Consider the following 25,334-nt stretch of genomic DNA (forward strand, 5'->3'; position numbering starts at 1 on the left):
CCTGTAGGAGAGATGAGATACGTATAAATCATAAAGAATGCTACTTCTAAGGAACCACTTTCCACTCCATGCTAAGCAATACACATCTCTTACTCTGTTCAAACACAGCTTGCATGCATGGATGGGAAATCTTAAATTCACCCACAGTTTAGCACCCTTGTCCCTTATGGATATGGGAAGTATGTACATGTCTAAAAATTCACTAGTTCTCCTCATCTATGGGCACAAACAAATTCATCAGCTGTTCCTACCTACAGGCACTCATATATATTCTACAAGAGCTTATGGTTAGGCTTCATACAATCCTTGTCTTATAAGAATCTATAAATTGATAAATCTATAAATAAATATCTGGTAATGCCCCCCCACCACCACCACCACCACCACCACCACCAAGAAAACAACTGGATTAATGTGTTTCTTTAATGGATAATGGTAATTCCTTATTTAAATCCCTGTTCAACATTACAGAGCTTTACAGGAAAAATATATAGCGCTGTTACCACATTTGCATTCTCACAAACTACAAAAGTTATGCAACGGAAGTACACATCATAGCTTGAGTTCTGGTTCTTTCATATTTGTAACCAACACTTTTATGCTTTTATATTACCAAATATTAATTCTACACAAAAATCACTTCTTGCTGCTTGAACTGTCTACATCATATAATGACACTTACACTGCCATGACATCAATGTATATTATATCCAAGCAACTTATTTGAAAAATTGCAAATAATTTTTGTTTTCTTTTTTTCTTCACTGAAGAGCAAATAATGACCAAGTTTAAAAATATAGACGTTTTCCCACATTATCTACAGGGGGAAAAGTAGTATCATGAAAAACAAAGCAACAAACAGATATGACAGTGACTAAATAAATCCCTTTACATAACAGCAAATATTAATTAAAAACAAAACTCACATTCTGTTACTTGAGCTACGGGCCAACACCATAAGCCATATACGATCATAAGGAAAAGGAAGGAATAGCTACATACCTCTCAACCTCTTAGAGCAAGAAATCTGGACAAAACCATTAATAAAATTGGGACAAAGGCCTCAAAATAGGGGCAATTTCAAAATATTGCTCTTACAAACCTAGAAAATTGATAAAATAACAGGTCTTGCATTAGCATGAATTTTCTGAAGGGTATGATGTCCAAAACTCAAATATCTGTCATTTTTCTAACTTCAGTTTTTAATGATTTGCCATTAATTTGCTGGAAAACCACAATTTGGTGAAAAATGGACAAAAAATATGAGGCAACAAATCTGTACAGTTGAGAGGTATGTATGAAGTCTGAAACTCAAACATATATGTCATTATTTTCTAACTTCAATCTTTAATAATATGCCACTAATTTGACAGAAAAACAAAATTTTATAAAAAACTGACCAAAAATATGAGGCAGAAATCTGGACATTCTGCGAAAATCTGTACATAGCTGTGCATGCAGCCACAGAGATGTGCATGCAGCTACAGCAGCATGTCCTATCACGGCCTGCTGTGCATACAGCCAGTCAGCCACAGAGATCTGAACACAGCTACAGGATAGACATCTGTATCATCCTGTCCAATTAAAAAAAACATTCTACTATACAACACAGCAAGTGGCATTACATACACAGACAGACCCTGACTCGGTTAATTCTAACCCTGATGGCGGTGACCAAACACATTCTCTGGCTATCAGTGCACACTGCACAGGCAGAACTCAATGACACTATGTCTACTCCAAGCCTCATAGTTTCGGTCAATATTTTGTAAATCAATCTTACTGAGAAGGTATTGGGAGGTTGGCCTAATGGTTAAGGTGTTTGCCTTACAAACACAAGGTGCAGGGTTCGAGTCTCACAAGGGATATTTGGCTAGGCTTAAAATGGCTCGCAAGGACAGTTAGCCTAGTACTAATCTATGAACCTATGAATCAGAAAACAAAAGTAACGTCAGAAAATCCACGTAGAGTTTTAAGTACTGGCACATGCTGTATTTAGAACAAATAAAATGACCCTTTATTTCAGACAGGTCTTTTGGTGTTGTAAAACTTCAATCAAACCGAAAAACACAACCACCACGATGCTTAAATGAAGAGCGAACTCCCACAAACAGCTAGTCCTGCCTCTTTCCCTGCCCGGTGACGCCACTCATGGGGTCCTTTCAGCCTTGGGAAGTTACTTAGCAATGAGCCAACGACCGTGATGTAGTCCAATGTAAGTACGATCAGTTTTTTAGCTGCAATTGCAAATTGAAAAGGCATTTACCTAGGCTGCCCATAATTCTGGGACATTACACTGTCCTGGAATGGTCTTCCTGGGACGCGGGACATTAATGTTGAATTCTGGGACCATCCCGGGCATTCCGGGACAGCTGGTAACCATAAGTACCACTAGTCATACACATAGTACACATCCCACACATAAATTAACACACGCAGAGGTTCTCTCAAAAAACCTTCAGAGACACCAGACACCCCAAAACACAAGACCGCTACAACTAACAGTTCACACAGCAACACCAGTGTCTCACCTACCAAGCCTATAAGGCACAACACTCAAAAAAACATTTTTTTTAGTAATTGGAGACTCAATAGTGAGACACACTGATGTCCCACTCACTAGGTTGTATAAGGAGAAAGTCACTGTCTGGTGCCAGGATTCATCAGATCATGCATGCACTCAAGTCTCTCAACAACAAGTACCATTATGTCTCTGTCATAGTTCACGCATTGAATGACCTCAGACATACTTCACTGGACTACATGAAGAGAGACATGACTGAGCTTTCTGAGTACGTGTCCCAGGCAGTATGTCCCCAGCCTTGAGCAGCATACTACCCTCACCTAGAATGATGACACAGTACAAACAAATAAATGACTGATTTCAATTATAGGCTTAGTTTTTGGTATCATTCAAAGGGGATCTATTTCCTGTCAGCCTGGGAAGCCATGGTCGACAAACCTTGCTGCTTTGCCAGAGACTGTTTGCACATGACAACTCTAAGCTTTTGGTTGCAGGGCAAAGGCTCTTGCCTACCACATAGTGCCTTTTTAGGCAAGGTCTTGAAAACAGACTTACCAATGTGAAAGTTGCCAATCATAACAAAATAAGGGTCATGCTGCTAAACTCTAGGAGCTTAAACCAAAAACTGCACATGATGTAAGCACTTCTATCAGTGGAAGACGTACATACCTGTGCAGTCAAAGAAACCTGGTTGAAGGCCTCATTGAGTACCCCAGCCTTGCAAGGTTACAATGCCTTCCACACCTTCAGACCACTAAATAAACATGTGAGAACCAAAGGAAGTGGTGTTTCTATCTATCTTAAAGATAAATTCACTTCCCATCTAGTTAGAGTGGACAACTTCATGGAGTTACTCCACGTTCAGGTTACAGTGGGTAAGACCCCCATTCAAGTCACAGCCAGTTACAGATCCCCATCCATGGGTCATGATGTGCACAAAGCCTACTTGACAAAACTGGAGACAATCCAAATATTACCAAACACTCTGGTTATTGGGGATTTCAATTACCCCACCATCAACCGAGAAACCTACTCTAGCCCTAACCCGCTAGCACAAAAGTTCCTTAACTCTTGTTAATGCAAATGCTCTGGAACAAATTGTTCATACCCCAAAAAAGGAACAAACATACTAGATTTGGTCCTCACTAACATATCAAACAGATTCACTACTCCAACTGTCAGACCCTCATTAGTTAAATCTGACCACAAACCAGTCAACTTTGCGCTGAAACTAACACCAGAACTTGCAAAGGGTGAAATCAAACTAAAAAAATTCACCAAGGCAAACTATATCCTTCTAGATGAAGGTATAAATGCATTCCAAGCCTACCTCCAGCTGGAAGTGGTAACTACACCAAAGCTTACACTAAAGCCCTATACAACCACTTGCATATATGTACAGACTCGGCAACACCAGAAAGAATCAAAGACAGAGCCCCAAGTAAAAACAAGCCACCATGGTGGACATGTAGCATCAACAAACTTTACAATAAATGCAAAAAGTTGCTGTCCATGAAAGCAAAGGCAAGACCCCAACAATGAAAAAGCACACTACTCAGCCTCAACAATCATCATCTTCTTTCGGCTGTTCCTGTTAGGAGTCGCCACAGCGGATCATCTGTTTCCATTTCTTCCTGTCCTCTGCATCTTGCTCTGTCACACCAACCACCTGCATGTCCTCTCTCACCACATCCATAAACCTCATCTTAGGCCTTCCTCTTTTCCGGTTACCTGTTAGCTTCATCCTTAGCATCTTTTTCCCAATATACTCAGCATGCCTCCTCAGCACATGTCCAAACCAACATAATCTTGCCTCTCTGGCTTTGTCTCCAAACCTTCCAACCTGGGCTGACCCTCTAATATACTTATTCCTAATCCTGTCCACCCTCATCACACCCAGTGCAAATCTTAACATCTTTAACTCTGCCACATCCAGCTCTAACTCCTGCCTTTTTGTCAATGCCACTGTCTCCAACCCATACAACATAGCTGGTCTCACTACCCTCTTGTAGTCCTTCCCTTTCACTCTTACTGGTACTCGTCTGTCACAGATCACTCCTGACACTCTTCTCCACCCACTCCATCCTGCCTGTACTCTCTTTTTCACCTCTCTTCCACACTCACCATTACTCTGAACTATTGATCCCAAGTATTAAACTCATCCACCTTCACCACCTCTACTCCTTGCATCCTCACCATTCCTCTATCCTCCCTCTCATTCACACACATATATTCTGTCTTAGTCCTGCTGACCTTCATTCCTCTTCTCTCTAGAGTATATCTTCATCTCTCCAGGGTCTCCTCCACCTGTTCCCTACTCTCACTACAGATCACAATATCATCAGCAAACATCATAGTCCACGGGGACTCCTGTCTGATCTTGTCTGTCAACCTGTCCATCACCATTGCAAATAAGAAAGGGCTCAGAGTTGATCCTTGATGTAATCCCACCTCTACCTTAAATGCATCCGTCACTCCCACCGCAGACCTCACCGCTGTCGCACTACCCTCGTACATATCCTGTACCACTCATACATACTTCTCTGACACTCCCCACTTCCTCATACAATACCATAACTCCTCTCTAGGCACCCTGTCATATGCTTTCTCTAAGTCTAATAACTCCTCTCTAGGCACCCTGTCATATGCTTTCTCTATGTCTACAAAAACACAATGCAACTCCTTCTGACCTTCTCTGTACTTCTCCATCAACACTCTCAAAGCAAACATCGCATCTGTAGTGCTCTTTCACGGCATGAAACCATACTGCTGATCACTAATCATCATGTCCCTTCTTAACCTAGCTTCCACTACTCTTTCCCATAACTTCATGCTTTGACTGATCACTTTAATCCCTCTGTAGTTACTACAGCTCTGCACATCACCCTTAATCTTAAAAATCGGTACCAAAACACTTTTTCTCCATTCCTCAGGCATCCTCTCACTTTCCACGATTTCATTAAACAATCTGGCTAGAAACTCCACTGCCATTTCACCTAAACACCTCCACAGGTATGTCATCTGGACCAACAGCCTTTCCATTCTTCATCCTCTTCATAGCTAATAAGACAACTTGTCAAATCCTCTAAGAGTCTCTTTGAGAAAAGCTTAGCTAGCACAGACAAGGATAAACCATAAGGCCTTTTACAGCTATGTATGTAGCCTAAAAGGTAAGACCCAAGCATGTACAGAACTATTGACCAATGGTATTGCACACAGTGACCCCACTGAGATAGCAAACCTGCTAGTGGATAGGTACGGCAAAAACTTCACCCACCTATCCCTCCCACATCACAAATCTTAACCCAAACACCCCCCACCATACATATTTGAAGAACAGATCATCAAAGCCTTGTCCAAGGCAAAAACACAGCCTCTATGGGACCACATGGCATCCCAGGCTGCCTTCTTAACAGGCTAAAACATGAACTAGCATCCCCATTATGTACCCCCTTTCAATCATAGACTAGCCATAGGCTTTGTTCCTGCAGAATAGGGAACTGCAATAGTTATTCCCTCCACCAAGGTGGCCTAGTAACAGACCTGGGGAATTACAGACCCATAAGCTTGACCAGCCTGATCTTTAAGGCCATGGAACATATCAGTATGGCCTCATAAAAAAAGACATAGGTGACCTCCAAACCCTGGATCTTACTCAATTTGGCTTCATCAAGGGCAGAACCTGCCTGTTAAATCTTGTGGATTTCTTCGAAAATGTGACCAGGGCCATTGATGAGGGCAAATTTGTGAACACAGCATACTTCGACTTGGCAAAGGCTTTCTATACAATCCCACAGTCAGGCACTACCGATAAACTTAGCAAACTGAATGTAAACCCCCTTAGCTGTAAGATGGGTTGCTAAGTGGCTTACAAACCAGACACACAGTATCAAAGTGGGTGACTCCACATCAACCAGCAGGCTTGTTACCAGAGGGGTGCAACAAGAGTCAGTGTTAGGCCCCCTACTGTTTGGTATATACTTCTCAGAAGTTCAGGTTAGAACTAAGGGGTTGTGGCTGACCAGCTTTGCAGATGACTGCAAACTGGGTGCAATTACTGAATTCCCAAATGATGTCAGTATACTCCAGAATGGTCATACACAGACCGACTGGTGTCTTAGTCATGGTCTCAAAGTAAATGCAAAGAAATGCATCATTATTCCCTTTGGCACAAACAATGTTCCTTCACACTATCAAATCAACAACAATTCCCTAAGTACCCACGAAGTGGCAAGGGACTTGAGTTCACACGTTGACTACGACCTTAACTTCCACCATGTGCCTACTGTGGTAAGGAAGGCATTAGTAAAGGCATCGCCTGTACAGCAAAAGGGGTTATAACCCCTTTTTACTCGGCACTAATCCAGCCCATAATTGAGTATAATGCCCCATTTGGCATGTACTGCAATTAGAGAGACCTCAGAGGTTTCTAACAAAGAAGATCAAGGGACTCCAGCACGTGTTGTACAAGACTGACTAAAGTCCCTACCACTTTACTCTGCATCATATAGACTTCTTTCTGGGGGACTTTTACCTAGCTTACAGAGCATTCCAAACCTAATGAGCTTACTGCTCATCCGTAAATCAAATGAGACTAGGGCCAGCTGTTCCAGGGACATAAATATGGCCTGCGACTTGACTAGGACATGCTGGAAGGACAGCTTTATTTCCCAGTGATGGTCACATCTCCTTCACCCCTTCACTCTCTCACCCGACTATTTCAAGATCTTTCCTTTACCCACCCACTCCTAATTTACTTCCCTCCCTGCTGTTCATATCCACTACCATCCTCCTGATCTTCCTGCTCTGAAAATGCATCTTTACGCAATCTACAATAAAACTTATTACATATACTTAACAGTTGCCTTGCTGTTCATAACTAGCCCCCTTAAAAAGATATGCAAACATTTACCTTAGACAGACCTCAAGCATTTTATTATGATTTTTTTTTTCACTTTAGGTATTGTATGTGTACTCATATATGTATTCTGTACTACATATTACTGCTTTGCATTCTACTTTATACTTTTCCCTAGTTGAGCCTGAAAACAGTCCAACTGGATCAATGTTCTACCCCTGTTAACAAATGGTAAATAAAACAAAATAAAATAAATAGGGGTTTCTCAAATGTGTTTATTTGGTTTGACTGAGGCTTATAATGATAAGAGTAGAAGAACCTATTATCTAAAACATTCAGCGCACAATAACTCATAGGAACTCTAGAATGAGTACTTTTAACACACATTGTCTAGACTATCACATGGAAGCAACATACATCACCTATTAGACAAGTACCTGCAGTATCACAAAGTTAGGGTTTAGCCCCTGCGATTTAAGGTGGCTTCCCTACACTCCCCTGAGCCCAAACTCCCTGATGACCAATTCATTGTGCCCCAAGTCACCAATTGCACTTTTCTACAGGAAATCTTTATCAGTGTGATTTTAAGAGTGTGCCAGCAGTGATTCCTTAGTATTAGGGATACTTTTCCCTTCTTGATGTTTGTGCAGCCATGGAAATGGTAATAAATACATTTGGGGGTATTTGGAGGGCTTACTATTGTCTGGGCTATTGGTCTGATGGTTGGAGAAGTAGCTACCAAAAAGGAGGGGTCCTAGCACAGAGCCCTGAGGGACACCACTAGTCACCTTTTTACTTCTGAGGTGCTCCAACTACTTTAACTATGTGTGCTCTCTCTCTCCCTCTCTCAACCAGCCAGTTTTGTTAGCCATCTCACAATATAATGTTTGCAGCAACATAAGGAAAATTAGGTCAACAACTTATTCTATTAAACATCCAAAAAAGCAGAGGCTTGAGCTTCTGGTTAAACCAGCAACTGAGTATTTGTTTTCTTTCACAAAAAGGAACTAAAAGTACTTCTCTTGGCCAATATAAATGTAGATGAAATATCAGTATAACAAACTAGAAGCAAAACAAAGCTTGGCTTAAGTTTTTAGCCTAAAAACAGTTACTAGTCCAAACAACAATCTCTGCCTATTCACATACTCCACATAATACAATTCTAAACAGTATCTTATTTAGCAGATAATCTGCAATTGGCTCCAATACTGTAATACATTCTCTAAGGTAGCAAGGATCTTTTCAAAGTATTTACACTCTGAAGACCTCTCTCCCTTCAAAACACATACATTTTACCATATAGGCAGTTTGTAGGAAAAATTATTATATCAGGTTTCATAGGCAAGTACTAGGCTAGTTTCCCTTTTGGTACTTGAATTAGCCTATCCTGTTTGATCATAGATTGGCTTTACCCATCCCATGGTTGACAATTATATATTACCCCTAATGAGAATAACTGGGACATACCATAGATAAATGAGGAGACCTATGCATAGGATAAAGCATTTAGCAGCTGTATCTGTCCATTAAAACTACATGGGGCAGTCCTGGGGTAAATTTTATGTTTCACATCCATAGATTTAAGCTGTACTTGAATACGGACAGGGATGAACTTTACTTTATGTAGACGGGGAGACTGTTGTAGAGCAGTGGTATCCTCCGCAAAATATACCTGTCTCTCTAAACCATTCCTTTGATGTTGCAGTTGTTGTCTAGATCCCTAAAACAGTGATGTGCTGATGTGCAGACGGTTGGAGAATGCATTGTATGTCAGACACAGGTCACCTTTTAGACTTCTGAGGTGGCTCGAGCATTAAGTAATGTCTTCTTTAGCTCATGTAATTAGAGAGGTAGGGGTTCTAATCTCACAACCTTGGGAGTGTGTGTATTCAGAAGAACAAGAGTCCAGGTTGTGTATCGCTCAAGTAACATTTAGAAGATACTTTGGCTCAGTTTGGCAGAGCTGCTCCAAGTTTGGTGACTTAGTCAGAGACCTGCAGTGAATCTGAACTAAATCCAAGGCATTTACTATGATACTATACACTTGCATTGCACTTTTTTGAATTGTATTTTGCTTAATTGCTATTTCAGTTTTTGCTGTTGTTGCTGCTTTGACTTTTTTTCTGCATTTTGAAATCCTAGTACTTCTGTATTTCATAACATAGGCTAAAGTCAAATCTAGGCTGCCTGGCATAACTTGAGCAGTAAAACCAGTCACCCTACATTAAGAAGGCCCTCCTGCACCATTATAGCAGGAGTATGCAGCCCACAACCCATCTGAGTTGGGGGCTGTTAGAATAAGGATCAGTTTTGGGCTCTCCCTTTCCTAGTTTATGTTAAAACTGTTTAACATCACTTGTACTTAAGCACAGCATTTGCGCAGAGCTACACACTGCCCACTGGGGTTTAGAGCTGCCACATATAGATGGAAACACTTAGAAACAACAATTTTTCTTAATAACTGCTACAGAACCCTCCTTAGCTCCACTATCTCTCTGTGCACAACTCAGCTGTGCATTGCTACCTAGCAAGCAATTCAGCTACGCACTCTGAGGCATTGATGCAGTCTTCCATAGAATAGCAGCCCTTGTTAGTCTCACAAGCAAATTCTGATCCATCTAGCCCATCCCCACTAGCTATATATATATATATATATATATATATATATATATATATATATATCTATGGATCACCTTCAGATGCCCGAAATCGCATTTCACCGACACGGAATCCGACAGGTCGAAAACACCGACAACGCAGATGACCGACAAGGTGAGAACCCGACGGACTCGGTAAGTGTGCGATAGAGTGAGGGATTTAGTGTTAGGGAGCGGACAGGTAAGTGTGCGACAGTGAGGGACTGTGGGTTTAGGGGTGGGTTAAGTGAGTTGGGGTTAGGGTGCAGGTAGGGTGTGTGCGATAGTGAGGGACTGTGGGTTTAGGGGTGGGTTAAGTGAGTTAGGGTTAGGGTGCAGGTAGGGTGAGTGTGCGGTAGTGTCGGATCTTGGGGTTAGGGGTGGGTAAGTGAGTTAGGGTTAGGGTGCAGGTAGGGTAAGTGTCGGTAGTGTCGGACCTTAGGGTTAGGGTTTGGGTTAGGGATAGTGGATATGTTATGTAGTGTACTGTGTTGTTTACGTGTAGTGTGTTGGTGTAATGGTATTCGGTGTTTTGCGTTGTCGGTATTTTTTGTTGTCGGTCTTTTGGTGTCGGTGATTTGTGTGTCGGCGGTTTGGCGTTTCGGGCATCTGAAGGTGATCCATATATATATATATATATATATATATATATATATATATATATATATATGCCATAATGGACAGACAGCTTCCCATTTCTCCAGCCAACCTGACTGACATGGGCATCCTGAGGTAATACAGCAATTACCACCTGTATACTGACAACCACTTGCTCCTAAAGCAAACAAATATAGTATGTGAGAGATGTAACTATACCATGAAATTAGAATCAGTCCTCTTACATAACAAACAAGACATACAACAGGTTGTCAGCACACACACCTTCCCTCTCACACAAGAGAATGTGAAGACACAAATCCACATACAATGAGGTACTCACTAACAGCCTACCAAAAGACCAGAGACCTCCCAAGTGTAAACAACATACACATACTGATACACAAACAGAACACACCAGCACACATAACACACATATCAGTGTCTCAATAATTAATCCTCTAAGGCAACACACCTCAAAACCAAATGTTCTGGTTATAGGTAACTCAATAGTGAGACACACAGATGTCCCCCTCACCAGGTTGAACACGGACGAGGTCATGGTCAAGTGCCTGTCAGGTGCCAGGTTCTGTGAAATGATGCATGCACTCAAGTCACTCAACAACAATTACCATTATGACTCTGTCATAGTACATATTGGTGTGAATGACTTGAGACATCTCTTTCTCTCTCTCCTGACTAAATGAAGAGAGACATGACTGAACTTTCAGATTATCTGACCCAGGCAGGAAAGTGCCTTTCCGTAAGCAGCATTCTACCTTTACAGAGGATGATGCCACAATACAGACAAAAAAATGACTGTCAATAATTGTCTTAGCTTCTGGTGTCATTCAGGGGGATCCAGAATCTGAATGCCTGGGAAGACATGGTCGACAATCCACACTGGTTTGCCAGAGATGGCTGTCACCTGTGTCTTCAAGGCTTTCAGACTGGCAAAGAAGCTTGCCTCCCCCCGTGACGTTTTCAGACAATGTCCAACCAACAAAACTTCCAAAATAAAGAAGTCTACTAAAGACATCTCAAGGTCATGCTGCTAAGTGCTAGGAGCTTAAACAGTAACCTGCACTCCCTGGAAGCACTCCTCAACTTGTTGGAAGATGCTGACATTTGTACAGTTACAGAGACCTGGCTTTTAAGAGGTTTCTTTTTTTAAATCCTTAACCTCAGAAGTGTTTGTGAAGCACGTTTGTGGTTTTGGCAGTGAAGACCACTGCTTTTTAACTGGATTTGACAAAAGAGGCGATAATACACAGATTAAGGGGCAATGTTTTCAATGACAAGATCTAGATTATTGCTACCCCTAGTCAGTAGGTTGTACCAATGAGCATGTATTCAGTAGGTCAAGGTATACACACACACACACACACACACACACATATAGCTCTATATATATATATATATATATATATATATATATATATATAAAACACTTCATATTCCCGGTGCGGATTTCAAAATCCGGAAGTCTGGAGATGTTGAATTAGCACTTCTGGTGTTGCGCTGTGTGAATGGATAGCTGGCGATTCAGGTAAGTATTTATGTTTAAGGGTTTTGGTTAGGGGCTTTAGTGTGTGTCAGTGTGTTTTGTTACTGTGATGTGTGAGTGTGTGAGGGGAATGTAGCTTGTATGGTGGTGTTTTCATGTGTTTGTCTGTGTAGCATGACCTTGGAGTTAGTATATTGAAGTAAGGGGGTGTGGGGGGGCACAGCCCCCACATGGAAGGTGCAGGGGTGCTTGCCCCCCTGCTTGTATGTATTGTAGGTTTGTGTGTTTGTGTGTAGGGGGAAGGTATGTTTAAGTGTATGTGTGTGTTGTATGGTTAGTGTAGGAGTTGCGATTTTGAAATTCGTGCTTCTTGTGTTTCAGCATTTTAAGGTTTTGGCTTTATGAGCTCGAGATTCTGAAATTCGATATTTCAGGATGATTTGGGATTATAAAGTGAATATATATATATATATATATATATATATATATATATATATATATTATAACTTTAGGCAATTGCAATAAATATGTATGATAGTGTGGGAAGAGAATGAGGATGAGAGGAAAAGGAGTAACAGAGTAACAGGAGAAGGAAAAGGCAGAGAGGGAGAGAGCTACTGCAAAAGAGCATTTAGAAGGGGAGAGTAAGAGAGGACAACAGGGCAAGAGAGGAAATGAACTAAAAGAGGAGAGCAGTTAGAAAAAATGAGGATAAATGTGAGATACAGGAGTGATGTGATGTTTCCAGATGTAAATATGTGCTATGACAGGGGAACCTCAGCTGGGTAACTTTTGAACTTGAGTAATGGATTACAAGCGTGAATGTTAACCTGGACTGCAGCATTATGCATAGCATTTGGGTGCTATTTAAGCTTTTATTTAACATGATACAGATTATCAATTTGTATTATGGACAATAGGATGTCTGTCTCTACCTGTGCCTCTGGGCTGAATGCCTCAAATCATTCACACCCATAAGAGCCACCACCAGGACATCATTGCATTTGTACAGTTTCAGGGATTTTAGAGCCCTTATAATATTACAAATCCACTGCACTGGAAGGATAATTGTCAACTGCCTGGTGTGATTAGATCCTGTAGCTTAGGAAAAGAGTTGTGAATTATGAAGACACTTCCATTTGTGCAGACTTAGCAGACGACTTAAGGTCTGAAACTTGTGCCTGTCTGCACTAAGTGACTTCATATTATGTGTGCTCAGAGAGAGTGGTGGTGTTGGCACATTGGCTTGAGGCCAGGACTTGTTTGTCCTGACACCAGAAGGCTTAGGGACTGATTTTGTAACAGCTTCAGTATATGTGGGTATGATACATATATGCAAAAGTGGGACGGGCTTGTGTGACTGTTACTAATTATCTGATGGTTTTTGGTAATAATAAAACCAAAAATAAACCACACCGTATCACTATTCCCCTAATGGGACAAAAAACAAACCAGTCAGCCATACTAAACTCCTAGGAGTAGCAACAGATGACTGTCTAAAATTTAATAAACACATATCCCTAACAATCAAAAAAGTTCACTCCGAACTCGGCTCATTCTACAGGGCAAAACCATTCCTATCTACCCTACTCTACTGCTCCCAAATCTTTAACAATCTGTACAAAACCAATTTAAACAGCCTACAAGCCTGTTATAACAAAATAGCTAAGTTTGTCGCTAACCTACCCCATAAAACACACCACTGTTACACCCTTCACCAACTCAGCGGGATTGAACTACACACCCTATTACCTCTCAACGACCTAGCCACTGCCCACAGCATAATCCACAATCCCAACAGCTGCCCTCCTCTCACTGAGCTAGTCCAACAAACACCAACCCCAGGTCCCTTAGATCATCTGACGAATTAATTCTAAAGGTAACTAAATCCCATAACTATTATGTAGTCTCCCTCCACTCCAATAAAATAGGCAAAACCTGGAACTCTCTCCCTCAACCAATCCTAAATAACCCAGACAGTCATAAGTTCAAACTACTCCTAAAAGAACACCTTACTAAACAGTGGCTATGCTCCTGTACAGTGCCAGGGTAATCTCTCTACCTGCTGTTACTTTAACTACAACAGACTACATACACTCTTACCTTCACTCTCCTGCTGTCATGTGAGTCACTCTTCTCTCAACCCCTTCCGACTAAGAATAAGAAAAAAACACTTTTTTACTACTTGTTGCCATTCTTGTAAAGTTTCTTATACTTGCATTCAACACTTTTGTTTACTCAACTGTATATTCTGAACTAGCTTTATTGTATATTTTAATACAATAATTACTGTATTACTTTCTTATATCTTTTGCCATTTATGTTTTCTGTTACCTTCTTGTTTGGAGCTCATCTCCCCAGGACTTGGCTGAAAATGGGCTACTGGCCCAGTCGGACAATACCCGCTTAAAATATGTAAATAAATAAATTAAACTATGCAGATTAAAGCTACAAAAGGTTGCTAGTTAAAGTAGCCCATTAATTAAATTGGTTGATTATTAGTAAAAACAATGTCAATGTTTTGCTAATATTGTCTATTATGTTTGTAAATTTAGTTATACGCACTTCTTAATTTATTTACATAAAGAGTTTTATTATTCAATTTCAAAAGTTTGAGGCTGCTTGCTTAATAATTTATACCAGAGTAATTACACAACACTGCTGATATATAACTGTTAGCATCCACCCTATGTAGAAAGACAGCCCATCCATAGTTACCTTAAGTTAAATTGGCTCATTTTAAGAGTGTACTGTAATTGTACCCAAGGCGTACTTAATTGGTTTGTCTGTTAGTAGTGTTATCTAACAGTAGAATCAGTAGTGCACTTAACTGTGTGTGTGCGTGTGCTCACAGTAGCTTTAGCCAAGATACAGTTATTATTGGTAAGTTTTCACTGAAACACTGACCTGAAAGACAGTTATATGAAATCCTGGAAAGCTAGTGGTTATACCTCTGCTCTTCAGAAGTACAGTGCAAATCTTATTTGAGTATGGCAGGCAATGATCAAAATCCAAGCCTGTAAAGTCAATGCGTAAACCATCTTGCCAACCTCTCATGCATACTGCTGCTGGGCCTTCCATAACACCTGCATTAGTAGCAACAGAAAACTAAACATGCCAACTCTTTCTTCTACTGCCACACTAAATTTAAAAAAGTTGCGATGACAAACATACACTGAATGCACACCTGAAAAATTTTGCATCATAAAAGGGAGGCTGAGTAAAGCTAGGAAGCCTTAAATTTATGCTATCTCAAAATATGGAATTTCTTCAAAGAACTTTAAATCACCAAGAAAATTCAAGCAAAACATTAAACACTACTTCATAACACAAAGACATTATTGAATGCTACTACACCGCCATTCTTTCTTGTTGGCACAGTTGCAGTCTTCTTGAAATTTAGCATCATTGCTGGGGAACTGCTAAATAATCAGTCAATAGGAGTAAAGGAATGTATACAGTATAGTTTGTGATTCAGTTCATTAAGAAAAGCAACACAGTTGTACACAAGTTGGAAATACAAACAGATAAACAACAAACATCACACTGCAATTGTGTCTTAAATAAGGCCTCCCTGGAATTCCTCCAGGCCATACTTAATATTATCCAGAAGTACTATATACCATAAACATCCACAGCACACGATAGTCACAAACAAGAAACTTGTTTGTGACTATCGTGTGCTGTGCATACTTAATATTATACCAGTCCTTTCTGAAGGAGTACATAATTTAACAACCAGACAGTAAAGACATGTACATAATGCAGTTACCTCCATGTAGTAGATAAAGAGAGCTATGTATAATGCTACCACTATTACTGGTGCAAAGGCCACAGACATAATTACAGCCCACAATTCTAAATATAAATGCACACAAAAACACAATTCCTACTAACAAGGGTGTAATATGAGCATGAGACACACACAGCAACTAGACACTTAAGGAACCACCCACACAACTAATCCAGAATACAAGTGAATCAGTGCAAGACAAATAACTTTCACATCTACCCAAAATGAAAACATTCATAAAAACAGGCATTAGTGAAATGAACTAGTTAATATCCATACAACAATCCATTTACAAAACAGAAACATGAAAACACAGAAGACTACTAAACATCTGCCTAAAACAATAAAGAGGCTCTGCAAATATGGTTTTGGCAGTAGAGTGACAAATAATAAAATATGCTCCACTGCCATCTGTAACTCAACAGTATTCTCTGCCCAGTATCCAAAAGAAGCAGTGACCATTTAGTACAAGTTTTGTACTTTTTAACACCACACTGTCTCAACATATGAGTTGCCTCCACAACTCTGACCCTAACAAATGTGGATCAAATAGCAACCTGAAGTGTGACTAAGCAGCCGATATTGACTTGCCAATGGGGGGGCTTAACCAACTTCAATGCCGTCACCTAATAATAACCATTATACAAGGTATGTATGGTATGGGCCAGAGATGTCCACCTGGCCCTGATAATCTATGATCACATAGTAGCCTTCATGAGCATGTGCTGGAGAAAGAGGCATAGCAGGACTTCCCATCTGAGAGCATGTACTCCAAACACCAGGCAGAGTTCAGGCCAGCAAAGCACAAAATTCCTTGTGGCTGCCTGGATGATAGCCACCCCATGAATGACTTATGATGGGGGAATGAATGTACATGACTGCAACAACAGCTTCATCATCAACAAGCAAAGGAGGACTAAAAAGATTTTTTAAGGAAAAATACCTCTTCTGTTTTGTGCCCTCTTTACCAAACAACTGGGTAGACCAGGTAAGCTAAATGTGAATCTGCAGCTAAAGCTTAGAGAAGGCACTGATCCACACATGCACCATCAGCTTCCCTGCAAGGATGAACAAATCCTACCATTCAGGTATTGCCTGACAGCTATGAAGGCCCACCCAAACAATGAGGGTTATCCAGTGGTCTAGGGAGTGAATGAACCTTGTCTGGCCCACGCTCTCTTTATGAAATATTCCTGCCAACATAAAACATAACTGAACTTCATTTGAAAACAAAAAGCCCACAAATACCCTGTTAGCAATCATCTATTCCAGACAATTATCCAATTTCCCATATTATGTTGAGTACGCACAACCTGCTATACAGCTTTATCCCCACTATACAAAATACCGCTGAACACCAACATAATACCTTTAACTCTATGGCTGGAAGGCACTACCGCAACAGGCTTGATGTGATGAAAATATGTTCAAGTCCTACCACAGAACCAAGCAGCTAAGAAAGGGCATAAAGTGAGGCCTGCTAGAAAAATTACAAAACTACATGTCACAAGTACTGCTAAACAATGCATCATGTACAACTCTGTCTCATGCATCAACATGGATTTCTATCAAGCAACTGTACACAATGCCCATAATCTGCTTGTGTTCACTCACACACACACACACACACACACCCACCCCACACACACACAAATATATATATATATATATATATATATATATATATATATATATATATATAAAAGGTTCACAAAGGAATGCAAAACACACAGCTACCAAGGCAGCATGCCAAATTAAAGGCAGACTCCATGGATTCTCCATCCCTTTCTGTTTTTAGTTGCATTTAGATGTGCTTGTCATTGTTAAAAGGCAGACAGCTATGAAGCTGATGTATAATGCAAAATTCTTTCTTGCTTGCTAAGTAGGAGTTTGACAGTTCATATAGTTATTATTCCAGCACAGCTTAACTCTCTAGACTTTGAACAACATGTTTTAAATAAGGTCAATGCATCTTGTATAAGAATGCAGCTTACCTCTGTATCGGCATCCAGGGCCTTCAGTTCAAATTCAGTAATGGTCTTTCTCACACCTTCCTGTACCCGCATTCCAGGGATCTGAACCACCGGTAAAGAATCATCAACAGGTTTTATAGTTATATAAAATGTCTGAACAACCTGGTTGAAAAATAAGATGTCAAAAGGAATCGTCACTAAAGACTGATTTGAACCACTAATCTTGACAATTTGTAAAATGACAGTCTGAAAAGTATACAGTTAGAGGAAGAAAGAAATAAAAAGGCCACTGATGACTTGTGAATGATTAATCAAGCTTAGTCAATGAAATACATAAAATTATCTATGGCAGCATCTTGGAGCAGTTTTGTATAGGCAGACTTGGTATGATATAACGACACTTATGTAGAAAAGTAGTAATACTGTTTCAACAAAAATGCTAATTTGGACTACAATATAACATCGCTGCCTCAACCTAAAAAAAAATAAAAATAAAAAAAATAAATAAATCTATATTTTTAAGTGCTATATATATATTTTTAATTCTTGGATCACATTTTGACAAGTCTAAAACACTTATCCATGATCAGTGAACAGTTCTGTTTACAAAAGGGCATTACTTGTTCATTTTTTTAACACCTTTACTGAATTATCACTGAAAACATATGAAAACCCACATTTATATAAAAGAAAAAAAAAACATGTTAACATGTTCACAGTTACAAACATTATACATCACATATATTATTTTATAAATAGCTTAAATTCAACAGTATAGAAGGAAAAGCAACACTGTAGTGTAGGCAAACTGGTCCTCCAAAAAGACTAGTATCCAATGTAAAAAAATATAAGAGGCACCAGACCAAGGCAGGTGAAGATAAAGTTCAATTTGAATCCACAGACAAAGTGCAAACAATGGTGAGTGCTTTCGTAGCAAGAGCTACTTCACCAGACAGTTAAAATCATTACTCACTCACATTTGTAACTTTTAAATATGAGTGAGTAATGATTTTAGCTGTCTGATGAAGTAGCTCTTGCTACGAAAGCACTCACCATTGTTTGTACTTTCTGGATTAAAATTAAACTTTATCTTCACCTGCCTTGGTCTGGTGCCTCCTATATTTTTTACATTAAATTCAACAGTACTTAAATTGCTAAATGTTCACATTCCTTTAAACCTCAATTCTACTCCAAAACATTTTTCTGCACATATTATTTACAAAATGTTATTTTTTTTTCTAAATAATTTGCTCCTACCCTTTTCTAAAGATCCCATTTTCATTTTTTCTACCTCTGTTACAATATTCAATATTTCAAATATAATTGATTTAGACTCTGATTTCTATTTTCTACTAATTGCATTTCTTGGCCACCAGAATTAAACTTAACAAGGCCTTATTATACCTAGGCAATTCATATCCTATAGCCCAGCTAAAAAAAATATATATATTTCCTTAGATGCTTCCCAATATTTCTGTAGGGAATTTTTATAGTCTGCCAACTCATTACACTCTCAAAACATATGTTCCCAGTTACCTTTCTTCTCCATCATGTTGTCCAATGTTTGTCAGCTGCCTGAGGAAAAATTACTTGGGAGTCTGCTTCTGGTATAAAAATGTGTATGCAAGCAATTCCAAACGCAAATCCTAAATCTTCTGGACTTTATATTTGGCAGCCATACATATATCCTCCCACTGTTTCCTTATAATTTTATATTAACCTTTCATCTCTTGGTTTGAATCCGCCTCTCCTTAACCATTCCTGTGCTCGTTCCTGATCAAAATGAGGTTCTTCCAGAAGTTTTCTACACTTGCAACTATATTTATGCTTTTTTCCACATTTCTTGCCTTCTCATCTGATCCTTCACCTTATATTCTTTCTTTTATTTTTTGGCACATTCAGTTGCCACCTGATTTTTATCTACTTCTGGTTTGACTTCTATTCCTGCTTGAGATTAAGCAGATAAGTCATCTTAGATTTATTCTCCCCATGTTTCAAAACTTTCACAACGTTTGGGTCTTGTGAGGTCTGCAGATATGCGTGGAGTCCCACGATTGCAGATATATACATATAATCAATTTCAAGGAGGCCCATCCCTCCTTCAGATTAGGGAATATATAATCTTGGTATGCACTGATTTTTATAAATCATTCGGTGAGCATGAAGCATCCTTTTTGTTTTCCTGTCTAATCTATCCAACACGTTTTGGGGCCAGTCAATCACTCCAAAACTGTAAGGACAGGAAGAGCAAATTGGTTTATGGCTTAGATTTTATTCCTACATGTCAACACTGTTTTCAGGATTAATTTAAGTCTTGTGAAGTATTTTATGTTTTTAAGTTTTATTCGCATTTGTTAGTGTTTTATTGTTCATCCTTCATCAATTCCCAAATATTTGTACACTCCTTCTTGCTCAAGTTCTTTTACATCACATTCTTGTCCCAAACTAATGTTTTCTTGGTGCTGCAGTTTTCCTGCTTTAAAGGTTGCTTTTGCACATTTATCAAGACCAAATGACATTCTTATATCATCTGAAAAAGTTTTGACAACTTGCACTTGTTCTTTCAGTTCCTTATCTGATGAGCTATACAGTTTTAAATCATTGACAATGACAAGATTACTGAAAGTAATACTCTGTACGGCTATTGCTGTTCTCCTTAAGGATCTATATCCAAAATCATACTCCCTCCTTATTTCTTGAACCCCCCCCCTTCCTTGTCATCCCTCTCCTCATTGAATTACAGCTTTCTGATTGTTATATGAGCTTTAACTGTACAGCTCTAAAACATCCCTTCCATTCAAGAAATCATACACCACCTTTTTCTATTAGAAGGATCAACTTATTGCACTTGACCTTTGCCCTCTTCTTCTCCCAGACAAACCCTTCAACGTTTTATTAATTGCTATCCAAAACTCTTCCACTGTTTAATTAAAATATGCCTGATCTGTATATAAAACTAAAGAGACTAAAAACATTTTTACTGCTTGTATCCTGCAATCCATACCCAGAAACTGGATTTTTTTTGTTTCTAAGTTTTAGTATTATCTTTTTTTAGTTTCTTCCCACATATCCTTAGCTGCCACAATAGAATCCTTTTTAACCCATTTTCCAAAATACTTAACTTTATTGTGTTCCTATAAATATGGGTGTTGCTGAACCAATTCATGTGTGGCTAAATAGTTTATAGCTATAACCTTTGTTTTGCATTCATTAATTTTATATATATATTAACTTGAAAAGACTTGAAACTGTCTCAGAATGTTTCACAGTACTGAAATGTCATTTTGTGATTTTAACAGGTACAAAATGTCATCATCTGAAAATAAAGCTAACTTTTATTGATTACCATAACAATTTTATCCACGAACTTATGAGTCCCTTATTTTCTTTTTCAATACCTCTAAATATTTATTTATTTTATTTTACATTTGTTAACCGGGTTGTTCCAACTGGGTATATAATAATAATAATAATAATAATAATAATAATAATAATAATAATAATAATAATTACTATAGTATATAATATAATTCAAACAAAGAGGAAAGAGGGCACCCCTACATGGCCCTCTGTTCATATGTCATATGGCAAGTGTTTATTTACTGAATTGCTCTCTTGCTTAGGTTTCTTAGCTATAAATCTTAGTTCATTCTGAAGTATGCTACTTTATCCCCCCCACCAAACCTTTCTGAATGCATTATTATATAATAACTGCCTGTTGTTGTCTTCATGCTTACCCAAGAATTTCTGCTTTTCTCTTTTCCTAGTTGAACTCTACAGTTCCCTACAAAACAGTGTCTACAGGACTGCAATCAGTTTCTCTCAACATTTAAACAGAGTAGGTTACACACAAAAAGCATTTGTTAAGCTTTCACTTACAGTGCTTTGTAATTAAGCAGGTCACCATATTGGTCAGCCATAGGGCTCTTTGTTTCTACTTGAGTGGTTGCCTCCTTCCCCTGTAACTGCAGTAAACTGACTCTTACATTAGAGCTGTAATACTTGCCTTACAGCTTTAGGACACTTTAGGAAACCTTGTAAACTGCAATAGCCCCGCTACGCTCGGGCTCTCTTCGCTCCTCTACCTGCCCCCAATTCCCTCCCACCCCCAGTACCTCTAAATTTATAGTACTATAGCCACTCCCCCACTTTCTAGATCATATCTGCTTTCATCTGGGATAATTCCACCCACCCCTATTCTACTACCTACATTTAATAGCACCTATTAGCTTTCATCTGGCATTCTCCCATCCCCCTTCCAGTACCTTTACCTCACCACTCTATCTTCTGGTGTTGCATCACCAGGTAAAACAGTTCCTTCACTCACTAGCTGAATCACATATAATGATATACTCCGCTTTACTACCCCTCTTGTTCACACCCCTCTTGTTCACACCATACCTCCTTACCTTGTATGAAAACCAGTTTCTTACGGGATTTCAGGTCCCAAAAGGCCATACTATCACCCCAGCTGTAAATCCTTCCACCTTCAACCATACTTACAGTACCAGATCCTATCCAACATCTTGTTCAGTCTATCAACATCTCAACCCCAGGCACATTAGCTCTAGATCCAAACACTACCACAAACTAATAAACAAATTCCTGAAGTTCATCACCAAGTATAGACTCAACTTAATACTTGGGAGGTGATATTCACCCCAACCCTGGCCCACTCACTTCAGATGCACATACCCCTTCTACTTGTAATCTAAGCTACAAACCTACAATTAATAGGCCAACTAACTCTCTCCTAGTCTGTCATCTCAATATTAGAAGCATTAATAACAAGGTACATGAATTGCATGCACTTCTGGATGTCCACTCCCCTGAGATTCTCTGTTTATCTGAAACCTGGTTAAAACCTAACACTAAAGACAATGAAGTGTTACCACCTGGGTACAACATACACAGGCTGGATCGTGCTTCGAGGAAGGGGGTGGGGTAGCTGTACTCTATAAATCTGAGTTGAATGTCACCATAGATGTAATACAACCTCCTCAGATTAATAACTGAGATTCTTGCCACCAAATTGCAACTTAATAAAAATAAATGCATTAATATCATCTGTATGTACATTCCCCCAGGTAACAATATATCTACATTTGAAGATATCCTGCACTGGTTATCATGTCACTACCCCCAAGAAACCCTACTACTTGGAGTCTTTAACATAGACTAGGGCACCTGTTCCTTAGAATCCCCAACCACCCATATTAACCTGCATGCATTTACACAAATCATATCCACCCCCTACCAGGATAGGTAAACCCAACCAAAAGAAAGTATACTTGACTGGGTACTCATAAACAGTCACCCCCAACTGTACACCTCTGGTACCCTCCTTAATGGCCTAAGCGATCACCTTCTCACATATGTAATTAAGCACAAAACCATTAATTCCCAACAACCCTTACTCAGAAAGGTTAGAAACAATAAAAACTTTGACCCTGCCAAATTCCAGCAAGAACTAAACTCATGTAATTGGTCTATTCTAAAACACCTCCCCTTAGAGGAAGCAGTAGCATACTTTAACAACAAATTCCTTGAGATCCTTGATTTGCATGCACCTGTTCGTTCAAAGAGAACCAAGGCAAAAACTGCACCATGGCTTTCTATAGAGTCTAAACTCAAAATTACCCTTAGAAACAAAGCATGGGCTTTATGGCGTTCTTCTAAAGACCCTCAAGATCACATTAAATACAGGCAATCCAGGAACTAAACCAAAAAATCAATTTTACAAGACAAAAAACAATACTACTGTAATTTACAGACAGTAAATCAAAATAACCCTCAGAAGTTTTGGGCAGGTTTAAATAATCATCTACTACATCCTGGACAAACTTCAACCTCAATCCCTGCTGCTACTATTGATAAAACCCCTGAAGATGTTTCTGATAGTTTTAACCAATTCTTTACTGAGACAATTAAAGCCCTAGCTAGCCAACTACCTCCTAGCTCCCCTGGTCCTGAAAGTAGCACCCCTAGAAACCTACTTGCGTTCAGCTTCCAACCAGTCGCCACTTCACTTATCCATACCTTGATCAAAAAATTAAAACCCACTACACTTTCTGCTGATCAACTCCCTGCCGAGTACCTACAAAAATCAGCTGATGCTATTGCTTACCTCGTCTCAATACTAATCAATCAAACCATAGTAGAAGCTAAAATTCCCACCATCTGGAAAATATGCTATGTAATCCCACTTCACAAAGGAGGCAGCTCTACTGAATTCTCCAATTATAGGCCAATAGCTATACTCTCTCCACTTGCAAAGATTATGGAAAAATGTATTCATAGACAACTCATGCACCACCTAATCCAAAATCGCCTTATGGCAGACACTCAGCATGGCTTCCGTCCTCATCACAGCACTACTTCAGCCCTACTAGCCTTTACTAACACCATAAACCATAATTGCAACAATAATTATATATCCTCAGCCCTCTTTTTGGATCTTTCCAAGGCATTCGATATGGTTGATCACCAACTTTTAACCCACACCCTGCAATCATTCTGTCTAGATACTGGAGCCCTCCAATGGTTTCAATCCTACCTGAATGGTGGACAGCAGGCTGTCCTCTGGCAGAACAAACTCTCTAACCTTCTACCTAACACCCTCGGAGGACCACAAGGCTCTATACTAGGGCCCTTGCTGTTCTCCATCTTCATTAATGACCTTTATACTGTCATCCCAAAAGTCAGCTGTATCCAATATGCTGACGACTCTACTCTGATTTGCTCAGCCACATCTCCAGTAGAGTTATGGTCAGCTACCCAGACCACCTTTAATACAATAGAAAACTGGCTTTCTGAACATCGTCTGATCCTAAATCCCAAAAAACTAAAATGCTGTTATTTTCACCAACACGTAGGTCTACCGCTTTCACCTTTACCATAAAATCAAATGATGGCACAATAATCTCCCCTGACCATCTACAAAACTATTAGGTGTCATCATAGACAATCTTAAATTTGACCTACATGTTAACCAAACTATCAAAACCATCAATAAAAAACTAGGGTCACTTTACAGAATAAAAGCCTTCCTAACCCCTCCAGCTAAAATTGCCATAGCTCACTCTCACCTTCTTTCAACCCTTCTGTATGCATCCCCTCTACTCTCGAAGTTGAACAAGACTGTCCTTAACAAACTCTCAATTTGCTACAACCACATTGCCAGGTTTGCCACTGGGCTGCCTTTTAGGACACATCATTGCATCAATCTAAATCAGCTTGGTTGACTTGAACTACCCAGCCTAATCCAGTATAACCAACTGATTATGGCCTATAAAATCCTCTATAATCCGGACAATACTCCTGCACTTAAAAATATTATCACCCCCTATAACAATCCTAGACCGCTTCGATCCTCCAACAAACTACTAATTCAGACTAGCAAAATGAATAACACAGCCGGTGATTCTCTCTCTGCAAACTCTGTAA

The 25,334-nt window shown here is 39.4% G+C and overlaps 1 protein-coding gene across 1 annotated transcript in view; it reads right to left on the reverse strand.

Annotated features, from left to right (window-relative positions):
* LOC122792799 (extracellular matrix organizing protein FRAS1-like) overlaps positions 1–25,334 on the reverse strand; it is a 4,352,848-nt gene that overhangs the window by 1,328,149 nt on the left and 2,999,365 nt on the right. The window contains exon 47 of the mRNA XM_044060368.1: positions 17,910–18,050. Coding sequence (XP_043916303.1) covers positions 17,910–18,050 — 141 coding nt within the window. The remainder of the gene's footprint in view (positions 1–17,909; positions 18,051–25,334) is intronic.

The sequence above is a fragment of the Protopterus annectens genome, chromosome 2.part0, assembly GCF_019279795.1.
Source record: "Protopterus annectens isolate FY-2018-M chromosome 2.part0, PAN1.0, whole genome shotgun sequence".
Classification (NCBI taxonomy): Eukaryota; Metazoa; Chordata; order Ceratodontiformes; family Protopteridae; genus Protopterus; species Protopterus annectens.